The 15,071-nt window shown below is 38.5% G+C and overlaps 1 protein-coding gene across 1 annotated transcript; it reads right to left on the minus strand.

The window, feature by feature from the left end:
• Nucleotides 1-305: 305 nt before the first annotated feature.
• LOC133525479 (uncharacterized) lies at nt 306-14,683 on the minus strand. Its single transcript, XM_061861732.1, has 16 exons — nt 14,416-14,683; nt 12,912-13,072; nt 10,861-11,234; nt 10,165-10,388; nt 9,595-9,697; nt 9,285-9,412; nt 8,470-8,757; nt 7,853-8,014; nt 7,192-7,320; nt 6,485-6,972; nt 5,620-5,803; nt 4,502-4,697; nt 2,447-3,210; nt 1,699-1,891; nt 1,055-1,168; nt 306-468 (listed from the first exon to the last, which is right to left on the minus strand). The coding sequence occupies exons 1-16, from the start codon at nt 14,491-14,493 to the stop codon at nt 398-400; spliced, it is 3,657 nt and encodes a 1,218-aa protein (XP_061717716.1). The 5' UTR covers nt 14,494-14,683; the 3' UTR covers nt 306-397.
• Between the last annotated feature and the right edge of the window lie 388 nt (nt 14,684-15,071).

Consider the following 15,071-nt stretch of genomic DNA (forward strand, 5'->3'; position numbering starts at 1 on the left):
TTTTACGGTACCATAATATTACACACACGTACTTAAGTAAGTTTAAATGAGTAAAAATTTAAAAAACACTAGACCCTACTCATAGTGTTGTGTTCCTGCCGGTGAGTAAGGTTGCCAGAGCTCGACGAGGGGGGGGGGAGGGGGTTAGGTTCGGCAACGCGCATGTAACTCCTCTGGAGTTGCAGGTGTACATAGGCTACGGAGACTGCTTACCATCAGGCGGGCCGTATGCTTGTTTGCCAACGACGTAGTATAAAAGTAATTTTATGTTTTGATGCCGTAAGATGTTACAAAATAAAGAACACTTCTTTTTCATTAACATTAAAATGTTTATATTGTATGTTATATACATAATACAGAATTCATGAATGCATAAGTAAACCATGGGGTGCGGTGTTTACTGAAATTTGAAGTCACTATGTTTCGTTGCTGTATGCATTTGTATAGCTTCCCTAGTATACGGGCCATCTGTAAAAATAACATTTTATTAATAATACTATATTGTACGCTTATATGTATGCTTGTTTGTCACCGTCGTGGTATGTAAAAAAAAAGAAAACTTTCATTAGGTGCAAAACACATTAGTATCTATTTTGTTATTTATAAATATGATAAAGAAGATATTATAAATGTATGCTCATTTTTTTTGATGTGTCCAAATCAGCTACAATACTCGTTAATTAATTAGTAGTAGAGGTTGCGAGGAGGCGTATGCGAGTTTCATTTCGGATTCCTTAAAATTTGTTGCAGATAGCTGCATGTCTTACTTATCGGAAACCACTCTTTAGTTAGAAGATATCACAGCGTCGCTCCTGGCGGCGACGATGGCTTCACGCAGCGGGAACGGAATCGCCACTGCCATGCAGATTGGGGGCTCAAACGCCATGGCAAACATCTATCATATTGTACTTACCTATCGGGCACCACTCTTAAGAAGATATCTCGGCATCGATCCTGGCTGCGACGACAGCTTCTTACAGCGTGAATGGGACTGCCACCCCCATACAGATTAGGAGCCATACGCCATAGCATAGACAAATAATTTTGTATTTACCTATCGGGAACCAATCTTTGGAAGATATCCCGGCATCACTCCTGGCTGCGACAATAGCTTCACGCATCGCGAACGGGACCGCCACTGCCATGCAGATTGGAGGTTCACCGATCGCTGGAACACCAGTTTTTGAGCTTGTAAAGTACGAGTATCCTTAAGGCCAAAGTGAAGAAGACCGGCATATAAAATTTGTTACTTGAAAGGAAAGATCGTCGTATGGCATGCACTATCGTTTTTGTATACGTACGTCACTCAAAAATAGTCTGGAAGAAATTCACTCCTTCTGCTCTACCGACCTTCTGTGAGTGGAGTATGTACGAACGCAAGAGTTAAAAGCGACGAAAGAGCTTGCAGACGACCTTTACGACATTGACCTTACCATAATAGTCTGTAAAAGTTTGCCAATATTAACTTAGATATCTTTGATGACAAATAGGATTTCTGAAATAAATATCATACACAGACACAGGTCGAAATTGAAAAACCTATTCTTTCCGAGTCGGCTGTGCTATGTATTATTAATATTATTATAAAGTATTATGTATTGTCTTTCTAGATAACTTTGAAATGTTCTAGCCCAAAATAATTTCTAAAAGGGCCTCATATTATCTCCTAGATTTACCTATGTGGTAATTAGTCTTTACCTTTGGCTCCAAGAACTCTGAGGTCTGGTATAGATTTGTCCTTAAAATAGACGCGGAAATCCTGCGGAATGTCCCGGGCTTGCGGCACGTGGTAGTTCCAGGTGCGGTCCGTTAGCACGTCGCCGGTGTTGTGGTCATATACTATTTCTTCTGTAGTCCAATAACCGAGACCCATGATGAAAGCACCTTCTACCTGCAATAATAGACCAATATTGAGTAATCGAACTTATCGAACAGAAAGTTTTAATTGCTCAATTTTTTTTCAGAATCTTGCGCAATAAAAATATTATAATATATTACAGTGCCTATCTCCAAAGGTGCCTGGTCTATCAAAGAGCTCGTTACTTCATTCGATAGAGCTAGGCCTGCTCTAATAAAGCATGTTTTGAATCTGAATCTTCACTCTAAAAGATTGTAAGAATTAGGACAGGTGCCACCATGATCTGGTGCCACATATTCTGAACATTATTGATAATAGAAGCGGAAAAAATATTGGAGGGCTGGATAAGACGCAACGCGAGCGAGGCAAAGGAAAACCCAGACGCAATTACTTAGATCAAGTGACAGAGAGGCAGGGGTCGTGGCGTCTCAAAAAGTCAAAGAGCTGGCGGAAAATAGGAAAAACTGGAAGATACTCCACCGACAAGAATAAATCCGGCCTCAGTCACTTGAGAGTCTTGAGAGAGAGGCTTGGTCACTTTTTCTTTAGTATACGACATCTATTTCAGTACTTAGTCATTCTGCTTACCTGTCCGATGTCCACATTCGGGCTAATACTGATGCCAGCATCCTCAAGTATGTCTACCCTTAATAGCTCCCACTCTCCAGTTAGAACATCTATTTCCACTTCGGCTAATGTCACACCCAACACGTCAGATTTCAGCAAGTCCTTTAGAGAAACAAAACCATGAGTCTGTAAATCAATTTGGGCTGTATACGCCGCTCGTGTCAATATCTCCCAACTAGGATTTAACAGTGAAAGTCTCAAAGGTGTCAATCGTGCCAATAACTTCTCACAGCATCTCTGAACTCCCATACCAACAGCCATAGAAGTTGTACTATTCCCTGATATAAGACCATTAGGAGCCAAAATAGTATTATTCGATTTAATCTGGATCTTTTCCACAGGTATTCCAAGAAAATGTGCAGCGATTTGAACAGCTTTGGTATTCAATCCCTGGCCCATCTCGATGCCGCCGTGGGTTATAGAGACAGTCCCATCGTCGTAATACACCGACATGTTTACGTCTAGGATCTGGTTACCAAGGCCCTGCCAACGTAATAGAGAAAACCTTAAGCCCCGTTTTTTCCATCTGTTTTCACTATTGAATTTATCGACAGCCTCTCTCCGTTCTGTGTATTGTCCTTCTTTTTTAACTCTCTCCACCATAAATCTGAGTTCAATGGCGGCTAGATCCAGATTTCGCAATCTGACTGTAAGTGGATCGATCGACAATTCGTACGATATGCGCTCCATGATGAATTCCATATTAGCTATCGCTTCCAGAGTACCTAAAAACAAATAAAGTAAGTATCTAAGTCAAATCAGCTACTCTTTATGAAAATTCAAAAGTTAGTTAACCTAAAGTTAATTTCAGAGAGGCATTCTAATTTCTGTGGCAAAACAATGAAACCACCTTTTTTTAAATCATTAAATACATTTCGCTACATTTTTCATTGTAGTTCCGAAACCACTGTGAATCAATTTATATTCATATATAGGAGACTACAGAATACTACACTTCTCCGGTCGAATGATTGTTCTTATGGTATTTCCCTCAGTGTTTTTTTTCGCTTAATTCGAATAATAATTAAATAAATATATTATTACCGTATTTGTATTACTTAAATGTATGTAAATAAATATATTATTACCGTATTTGTATTGTACTTATATATATGAAAGGCATTAATTAAAATACGAGTCTAGGTTTATAAAACGAATGAAATGAAATTCATAAAAGGATCATACGAGTGTTTTAATGCCTAATTATGTACAGTTACATACACCTGCATTATCTACTCCATATCATAAGCTTCAAAAAAACAAAGTAATTGAAATATACCGGCAACCGGTCTGGCCTTTGACGACCGGTCTGGCCTCGTGGGCCCTGCCTACCCTGCCTATGAAGCCGATGGTCCCGGGTTCAAATCCTGGTAAGGGCATTTATTCGTGTGATGAGCATGGATATTTGTTCCTGAGTCATGGGTGTTTTCTATGTATTTAAGTATTTATATATTATATATATCGTTGTCTAAGTACCCTCAACACAAGCCTTATTGAGCTTACTGAGGGACTTAGTCAATTTGTGTAATAATGTCCTATAATATTTATTATTATTATTTATTATCATAAACTAAATTTCAAATGGCGGTAAATGAAAACTTTTTGACGCATGTCACGCATCCGTAGTTTTTTTAAATTCAGAGATAAACTAACGTTGGGGGGTGATTGCCATATCGTTCGATATCAAGTAACATGCGAGATGTGTCAAAACTGTTTGCAACTGACACTTCATTTCGAATAAAACGTCATCTCGAATAAAATATCATAAATTATTCATTATCATAGAAATGTGATCATCGATATATTATAAAAGTCATTGAAAAATTACAAACCTACGATGGTGTAATTTAACAAAATCGACGTATATGATCAGAAATGTATTATTACCGTCAGATAGGTCCCCTTATATATGATCATTTCATGATCATTTCTATGATAGTCTAATTCCGGCCATAGGGACGATCATTCGAAGCGAGAGGTATATCCATTATACTATAGAAGTACATTACTACAAACCTGGAGATCTGCACCAAGTATTACTAGCAGTGTCTGTAGTAACGTCGTATACTCTGTAAAGCCATCGCAACTTCTCATAGCAATTCTGATAAACTTCTAACGTCCAGATGTATAGCGGCTCATCGACAACATATCCATTATCCATGTAAAGATTTTCTTTCCCATATCGCACTTTTCCAAATAGATCTACTCCAACCTAAAATCAAAATTATACTTTAGTTAATTATCATGAGACAGTAGTTAAGTATCGGGTATATCCAAAATTCCAGTCAATATGAGGCTTAATGTTCTTGTTTCTTTGGTATCACTTATCTTGCCTCATCTCTAGACCATACCTAAACTTCATCTTACTGTTTCTGCGACTCTGGATATTTGATGACATGTAACAGAATTGCTATGAGATTGTATGCTGATTATTTATTTAAATGCCTTTCCTCATAACTTGACTTTCAACATTGTCTTTATATACTTGGTGAGAACTCCAGATCCAAAATAGGCTGATTATAATGCTGATAACTGACCACTCATGGATCTTATTTGCAATAAGGTTTACTAATTTCACTTATTTAAGAATTGTCAGTTAACAGTGTGGATGATACAGTTATACAAACCTGGAGATCGGCACCAAGTATTGCTAGCAGTATCCGTAGTTACATTATACACAGTAAAGAGCCAACGCAACTTCTCGTAGCAATTCTGGGAGTTTTCTATAATTGCTAAATACAATGGCTCATTGACAATGTAGCCATTGTCTGTATACAATTTCTCTTTTCCGATACGAACCTTTCCCAAAAAATCTACTCCAACCTGAAGAAAGTTATGAATACAGCTAAACTGCTTATTTTATTTTATTTTTAAGTACATATTTTCATGCCAATAAAGAGGATAACTCATTTAGATCATAAGAGAGCCAAATATTCAACTTGATTAAGTGATAAAATGGTCTCGTTACGCTATTCACATGAAATCACTACACTTCTTGTTTGAAAAGCGTGAGAAAGTGGGTATAACGATCTATATGTTGCCACATTTAAATGCCCGTTAAATTTTTACAGATATGATCACAAAGAAAAGCAATGAAGTACAATTAATATATTGGCTCAGTTTCAACTTCAAACCTCATACTCCGTAGTGCAAGGAAACCGCTTGCCAACAGCCTTGGACAGAGTAGTAAGCGGCAGTATGATTCGGCATGGTCGGTTCAGCTTATATGCTACCAACGCGCTCGCCACCGCTATCATTGAGCCACGGGAGATCTTCAGACCGTACGCTCCTCCTAGTCGACGTACGTGGATGTCTATCCTAGGGATAAAGATACATCATCCTCAGCTGTAGTTAAATTAAAGAGAGGAAAGGCACATCAGAGAAATAGGGAGACAGAGAGAAGAAAGAAAGAGACAACTTCATTGATAAGAGAAAAGCTTGTACGTATATTATAAACATCCTCAGATCATCAAAGAGATGGGTCTCTTTGATGATATAAGTTGGCTTATAACTAGTTATTTTAAGTACTAGAGAGTATATGAATATAAGATATGCAATTGCAATGCGGTTGAGATATTTGGGCTTTGGTCGTCAGACACCAAAAATCTAGTAAAAGAACCGCAAAAACTTATTGGTGTGTCTGGCGACCTCCGGGCAAGGGCGTTTTTTGCACGGAGACTGAACTTAACCGTACAAAGAGGTAATGCAGCCAATGCCTCGGACAACACTATGTTAGATTATGATTAGTTTTTTAGGATTTACATGTGATTTTGTGTTAGATTTTAGTTTGTATGTAAGGATTTTCTGCATTTTATGCGATATTGTATTTCAAATTTCTCCTGCATGAAACTCATTAGTGTGTCAGTATTAACATAAGACCTGTTCGAAACTTTCACTAAACTACTCTCATATCTATTTCCGTCATATAATATATGACGGAAATAGATATGAGAGTAGTTTAGTATGTAACTGCAAAAATAGTTCTAAGTGGATACTTACTTGTGTTCAGGTATATTAAGGGCCCGTGATATCACAATCTGCGTTCCATCCATGTGCTGCGTTGTGCAATACAACTCTAAACCTTCCTCCGTTGGCTTTGCTACGCTCACCAATGTCTCCATACAGAAGTGCGACTGCTGATATATTGTCTGCTTCCCTCTTATTATATTAAACAACACTCCTTTCTCTTCACCACCACCGTCTTTTTCACCGGCCTTTCTTACTCTTGCGGGATACTTAATTGCCTCATTTATATCAATTACTGGTTTAGAAACACCTTTGTATTTCACGTGGACTAGTTTTGTAGCGTATTCAGCAATGGCTCTAGTTTCAGCTACGATAACTCCGACAGGTTGTCCGTTGTATCGGACAGCACCGGAGCAAAATACTTCTTCTTGTTTGAGAAAGAAAGCAGTATCGCCGGACGTAAAGGTGTTTGTTCCGGGAATGTCTTTGGCTGAGTAAAATGCGACGACGCCTGGATGCCGCTGAAATTGTGAGTTAATTTTACATTTACTATTTTGAGGGTTGACTTTATGAAAACTGTATTTGTACGATTTTTATTGAGGATGTACATTGAATAGGATTATGATCCGGATTCTGGATGGCTTAAATATCGGATGAAAAATGGTTTAAGTAATGATAATGGAGCGGAAAAGGAAAATAAATAAAATGATGCAAAGAATGAAAAAAAAAAAGAAACTCACGAGAGCCTCGCTGGGGTCAATACTGTCGAGGTCACCGATCGGCACAGTCGCGAGGACAAAAGCGCCGAACACCTCGTGTGGCAAGCTCGGCAGATCTTCCGAGTACGGTGCCTCACCTGCACACTGGATCTAAATACAGACATCTGTTATAATAATACAATATATTCTCAGCCTAAAAACTTCCCGCTACATCTGCTCAGCGTTTAGAATATTATCTCGTAAACAGATGCTGTATTAATTTTCTCCTTTAGAACTACATCTACATATTTCTCGGTCAGCGTATCAGCATAGTTTCCTGATGTACTCGAGAAAGATGATGATGATGATTTGCTGTAGCTTCCTCGTTTTTTGCCACGGCTCATGGGAGAATTTACATAGGCTCTAGTTTTACGAAAGTGACTGCCATCTGACCTTCCAACACAAACCAGGCGTTAATGGGATTAGTCCCGGTTTCCTCACAATGTTTTCCTTTACTGAAAAGCGGGTGGTATAGCGAATCAAATGATTCATATAACAACTTATAATATATATTAATAAATCAAATGGACGCTCGTTAATGGTTCATTGTGACACTAGCTTGAACTTATTGTGATATTGTAGCATTTTACACTGACATGCAGAGTCTGAAAATAAATGATTTCTGATTCTGATTAAATCTTACCAACGCTTCAACCTTCTCAATAGGCTTGTTGATCGGATAGAGCTTAGGGTTGGTGACGAAGTCTTGCTTCCCACTGGAGACGGGACGAGTCTTGCTCAAAGTGTTCGCTCCAGAGGCGTAGCGAGTGTCCACCTGCCAGGGCGGGCACAGGGAGAGTAGACCCTAGGAACAGAAAGATTCATGAAAAATCCTTCAATAATAATAGTAAAGTGAAGAGAGGGCTAACAATCGACGTCCGGGATTAGGAATGAACCCTCCCTCATTTTGCGAATACTCGCAGCTTTCAAGTGAACTGTAGTTGACTGACTGTACTTGTAGGATTAAAACAATATTTTCATATCTTAGCAAATCAAAAGATCTTGTGTTTCTTCAATTTCAGGCTGTAACTGCTAGTGAGTCCCATAAAAGTTGTAGCTAGGATTCGACCACGTCATTAAGATCCTGGGACTTGGATTATTAAGATTATATAGGTACTTATAAATGTGCCGCAGAATAGTTAAGAAGAGTGGAATGTGCTATTTTGTTTTAAGCCGAGTCCACATTTGAAGTAAAAAAAAACTCGTTAGTAACCAATTCAGTGAATATTTGAAATATAAATTAATGAAGTTCTTATTTACTTTGTAAAATAAATTTATAGCCAAATTCTTCCTATATTCAGCCGACGGCTCCGGGGGGTGCTCCTCCGCCACCAACTCTTTCTCTAACACCTTGACAGCGCCCTGTAGCGTCTCATTAGTGAACAGTTTCTTCCCGACCAAGAACTTCTCCGTTTCTTTAGCATGCACGAAGCGTGGGTTGATGTTTCCGTAGACTATTCTAGCTTCTTTAACAGTGCTGGATTCGTCTAGATTGTATAAGAAGCCAGCGTTGACCATCGCGTGTGCGTTTTGGGCACGCGGCATGATCTGAAAGTAGAGAAAAAAAGAATAAGGAGTATTCCACAAATTTCTTTACCGTCCCCTGCAAACCCGAATTTCCTGAAGATTTGCAGGTCTAGGATTTCCTTTTTCTGTGACTTAGAACCAAAAAATTGCTAAGGAAAACAATTTTCACCTTAAAACACTGAAAAATAAATTCTGATACATGAAATAAAATACTTTATTAGGGTACAGCTTATGGAATGCTTCAGAGCTTCTTTAGAGTGTACCTATTGAGATCGCCCTACCCATGATCTTCCTTCGTCTTGTTGAAGCCAAAATCTGTGCTGAAAGATGTGTGGGACCAATTAGTTGGTATTTTCATTCAAGAATTTGAGACACACTATCCAGCAGATGAGTGTTGAGTATACTTATATCGAGCGATTGAAAATAAAAAGTTCTTTTTACTTTATTTTATGTTTCTTTTAGTATAATAATTATACTTAATATTTTATGATGATTAAATATTTCAACCTACTAGTCCTTAAGATTTAAAATAAGCCTGACTTTCGTACTTTAAACGTTGCCAGTTTGTAATTCTTCCCAAGGGGAGGAAGAAGGACGTTTACTATAACTTTTCCCTTCATATCCACTTTGAGGAATTCCTGAGGTGTCACTTTTGTTAGTCGCCCATCAGCTTGTTCTGAAATTAAATGACATTCGTATAAAACAAAGAATAGCATATAATCAAAAACAAGTGACAGTTAAACATTTTAGTTGGTAAAATAGAATTTCAATGCCAATGACAGGGTCGAGTGGAGAAAACAAGGGGAGGCTTTTGACCAGCTGTGGGACACAAAAGTAGGCTAGCAAAAAAAACCTTACGAATAGTTAAGTATGCTCCAACAGTCTCCAATAAAAGGAAAACATCTGACGGGAAATCGTTGTGCTTATGTTTGACCATCAGGTTACCAGCTATCGATCCCAACTGAAAAAATATAGTAAACAGTAAGAATTCGACTAAGCCAGGTATTAGATTCCTAAAAATATATTAATTAGCTTGGAAATTGTCAATCGTATCCTCAAACTATCTTCAGCTAAAAATATAGGTAGATTTCGTTTCCTTTCATCAATTATTGACCGTAGCGTAAGCGATGGTCTACGTTATCGTCTAGCTTGGAAATTATTGTGACTAAGATTATTTATTGTTTTATATTCCACGTCGGTAGCAAACAAGCATACGGTCCGTCTGATGGTAAGCGGTCGTAGTTTCCTATGGATGACTACAACTCTAGGGGTGTTAAATGCGCGTTGTCGTCCCTTTAAAAACCAGTACACTCCTCTTTTGAAAAACTCTTTCGAATAAAAGGCACGCCATTTTCGCTTTTGTATTAAATTACTTACTTATTCATTGAATTTGAGCATTGTTATATATATTACATATATTTGACTTACATTTCTAACAGGAATATGAGCCACTAAATCCAAATGCTCCCTCAATTTCTCCAAATACCAGAAGCTGTCTTCCGAGGACGACACGGTTTTAAAGGTCTTCATCATCTCAGATAGAGTGGTTCCGGCTCCGAGGACCAAGTTCTGGTCGAAACTGTAGCCTTTCAGCTCCTCGACGCTGGTGATGTCAATGAGGACTTTGGGGTATTTGTCTATGGGATAAGCTCCTGCAAAATTAAATAAATATGAAAAGCCTCAGTACTCTTATTCCGAGGTAACAAATGATCATCCATAAATTAACTCATACGTATATTATATCAAATAAGATCATGTATTTCGTTACAATAAAGTTTAATCCGTCATTGATTTTAACGTACAACGCAAAAAGATTGATCTTATAAGTTTAACATGCGTTAATCTATGTGCATTGTAGCTAAAAAAAAAGAACCGATTTCAGTGCGATATTCCATAAATAATTTGTGATACCTATTACCTACACTAGAAGTTCGTTATAATTCTATAGTTTATTTATTTATCAAGATTTATTTGACTAGTATACATCTTTTATGCCTTTTAGTACAGTTTTGATGTCTGCCGTTCTCCAAGTCTTCCTCAATTGCTCAAAGGTTTACTGGAAAAGATCCCTGAAAGGGATAAGTTCGCCTTTGTACAAATGATGTGTGTTTTACTACTACATACCTTTAGCTGTGTTTCCAGCAACAAGCATATAACTTCCATCTCCTTTCTTCTTCAACACTGCAAATATATCACTAACACTATGCACCTTAGTAAAGTACCTTCCATCACTCAGCTGTATCTCTATATTCTCCGTTGCTTTAACATCATGTTCCTCCACTAAACACCAGTCACTTTCATTGCCTTTTCGACAGTGTTTCCCAGTTTTTTTGCAAATTTTAAGGTCCTCTATGTCCATTATGTCTGATTTCGGAGCGTCGGAGGCGAATTTTTTGAAGGCATCCAAGATGGGTCGGTAGCCTGTGCAGCGACACACGTTGCTCCCGAATGACTTCTCTATCTCCAGCATGGTAAGGTTCTCATTGCTCTGCAAGAGACTGTACAGAAATCAAGTAAGAATTCATTTTTGTAAAAGTAAGTAGCAACAGAATTAGCTCTCTATAAACATGAATGTTCAGAACACAAATGTGAACACGTCACCTGCCGAGTCATTTCTTCTACTGACTATTGACGTTATTTATTAAACGTTTGTTAACTCTAACAAACCGTGGACAATTTTTTGTCCCTATCCATAATTTTTCTACAAATGTTTAGTAGAAAGAGTTAAAATTGAACAAAAGTTTGCTAAAATGAATAAGGGGTACGTCTCTAAAATATCTGTAAAATGTTTTCCCTGTTGAATTATATTCTTGTGTCTTATACGTAGGCAAATATATAATGTAAACAGCAGTAAACATCCTAGACGAAAAAAAAAACAAGTTAATCGAAATACCTATAAAAGTATGTGTCCGAATAAGTACAATTCTAACATTTCTAACCAAAAATTATATTCATTGACTGCCCATTTACTAGCCCAATTCCTTACTCTGTATTCTGTATAAACCCACACTATTTTCTAATCAGATAAAATGAGAGAAATATGAGATAATAATTTTCCCGGTCAGATATTATTATAATCAGAGAAATATCGGATGATAACCAACATAAAAAGTGAGTCTGTTTATTATCAGACAATAACAGAAGCAACCTTATTAGATTAGTGTCACCTTGTAGCCTGACCTCTGACCGCGAGTGACCTCTTAGTCAGTTATTTACTCCCTAATAAATTGATAAATCTCCTTGGGGCTACTTATAAGACGCCCTTTTTTCCAATTTTAAACATCATGGTCCCAAACACCGTTATTAAAACGTTCGCATGCAAATTAAAATACGTTGTTATTCTTTTTTCTGGGACATATTGTTGATCATAATGATCATTTCAACAAACGTTCGGGTTTGTTTATCAAAGCTAAAGTAGATTATTCTGCTGCGATTGCAGCATCGGGCACTGGACAATGCTGCAATCGCGGCAGATGCCGAAAACCGCTTGGCCACCTGGGTCACAGCGGCATGGGTCGAATAAATTAAGACTAGATATGGGATTATAAAAATATATGCATGCATAATAAGTACCAAATAAGTAGATTCACGAATAACGATTGAGATAATTGTAAATTAAAATAGGTATGACATTGCAGGGCCCCTATGACTCTGAATGTACTTAGTTATTAAGATCTGTACTAAACTATGGTTGCAATAAATAAATGACTAAATGACTTAAATGACTAAATATTTCCTTCGTATTTTTTATTTTATTTTTGTATATCTTCATAATATTCTACTTTATCTTTGGCATTGGTCAGTTTAACTTTCATATACCTATGAAATAAATTTATTTCAGTTTATACTAAGACAAATATTCCTGCATTACGTATTACGTTCACTAATATTCGAAGGTGCGAGACACGTTGCGGTTACCTATAATTATATAAGCATCAGTCCTTGTTATACTCGTATAGATTCAAGAGCATGTAACATGTATTATCAGTTGGTACTCCTTGTGTTGTGTGTGTTGTTAAAGTTTTTCCACCCATTAGCCATCTTTTACGTGGTGAATTTCTGAGCTACTCGGTGACGAATTGTAACGAAACTCGCACGCAAGTTCTCACACCCTCAACCTGGGCCTTTAGTATTGGCATATACATATTTATTAATGTCATTTTGATATTAAATACCCATACATGGCCATGACCCAACCAGGCGAGCAGTACCCGCACTGCGTGCCGTTGAGCTTGGCGAGGGTCTTCTGTATGGGGTGGTAGCCCTTCAGACGGTTGCCCACGCCCTCTATCGTCGTGATCTCCCAGTCTTGACATGATGTCACAGCTACTAGACACTAAAAAATAATATTTTTTTTTATCAATTCAATTATTTATTTGTATTGAATCTAGGGAGATCCATATAGTGTTAGTACAGTACAACAAAATCTTAAAATTAATTGGGGTTAGTCTTAAATAATAAATTAAAATAAAATCTAGGCAATCTAGATGCACCATTTCTCACAATATTCAAGCAAATTAACGACATATACAGAAATTATCACGAATACTTACACTATCAGATTAAGGTGCCAGTGTTAGGTAGATAGTAACAGGGTTATAGCTTGTATGGTGCCTGCGATATGGCCACTACAGTCAACAAAAAAATAAGAAAAGTATCCTTTAAAGCCTTTTGTGCCCATATGGTCGTATAGCCAGGCACCATACGAGCTCTTATTTTTTTATAGGAGGCAAAAGGCAGTAAAACCGAATCGCCTTATGATAAGCAAGTACCGTCGCCCATGGACACCTACAACACAAATGCGTCGCCGGCCTTTTAAGATGAGAGTACGCTCTTATCAATAAATAAATGAATATTGAATTGAAATTGAAAACATTTATTTCATGTAACGGTGACACATACATTTTGTTAGAAAAAAAAAACAGTTTCAAAAGGGTTAGTACTTAAGCCTAAAAATTATATCTAAAAATTATACCTAAACCTACACACATATAATATTAAAGGACATTATTACACAAATTGACTAAGTCCCACAGTAAGTTCAATAAGGCTTGTTTTGTAGGTACCTAGACAACGATAAATATAATATATACTTTTAAATACTTAAATACATAGAAAACACGTATGACTCAGAAACAAATATCCGTGTTCATCACACAAATATATGCTCTTACCAGGATTTGAACCAGGGACCCTCAGCTTCATAGGCAGAGTCACTACCCACTAGGCCAGACCGGTAGGCTCTTTCCTTGAAGGTTTGAAGATCGTATCTTAATAAAAGAATTTAAAAAAAAGTATCGGTCCGGAAACATCGGGGGCAGTTCATTCCACAGTTTAGCTATGCAAGGCAGGAAGTTTCTGAAGAAATGCACAAAACACACAGCCGACCAACTAAGTGGTGAAAGTCATTGTAAGGAAAGTCATACTTTCCACTTCAGCTGCATCAGATCCGAGCGACATTTCGCTCTGCCTCTCTCGATTAGACCACAAGAGTATCATAAATAATGTAGCAGCCAAACAAAACCTATCCGTCAAATTAGCACAAGAACCCTGGACACTAAACTGAGATCACTTCACGACGATACGGGAATATATGGTGGAACATCGTCAGACAGCAGATTATGCAACGTCAATGAGGTCGCAACCCTCAATGAAGTGCGTTTTAGTGGTGGTACTCACGGAGTTGACAGCGTGAGGTGGCTCGCCGGGTCTCGCAGCAGCAACGACGCATGCGCCGCAGCCGCCCTCACGGCACATGTACTTGGTGCCACGCAGCTCGCAGCGCACGCGCAGGTACTCCAGCAGAGACAGGTCGGAACTTGTCTCGCATCCCACTGGAAACAGGTAAAAGCTAATGATGGATGGATGGATGTAATTCGATACCTCCCTGGAAGGCAGGTATGAGTGGCCGCTTCCGCATTTCGACTGTGGCGGGTCGCTCCCCACCGATCGGTGGGGAGGTCAATTGGCCGTCGTCGTTTGGAGGACGGTGTGTGTTGCTGGTGTAGGCCAGCTCTTCGCTACCCATCGTTACCCTACCCCACGACCCCTAGCCTGGTGATACTATTTCAGCGGGGCCACGGTGAAGGCGACCGGTATTAGTTTAGCTGGCGTGTGCGGCGTGCTGGTGAGGCTGTGTCCGAGTGTGTGTTGTGCTTGCTGATGCTCTGTTACTGGGGTCGGAGCAAGTCCGGCCAAAGGCTAATGATGTAATCACGTAAAGAATACTTATGCGGGCTGTGCACACTCGTCGAGAGCCTCTCGCCAGGAGTCTCGGCGCCACTCCGATCCAATCGGAGAGGTGTGAGACGAGACGAGTTAAGAGAGCCGAGATG

The sequence above is a fragment of the Cydia pomonella genome, chromosome 15, assembly GCF_033807575.1.
Source record: "Cydia pomonella isolate Wapato2018A chromosome 15, ilCydPomo1, whole genome shotgun sequence".
Taxonomy (NCBI): Eukaryota; Metazoa; Arthropoda; class Insecta; order Lepidoptera; family Tortricidae; genus Cydia; species Cydia pomonella.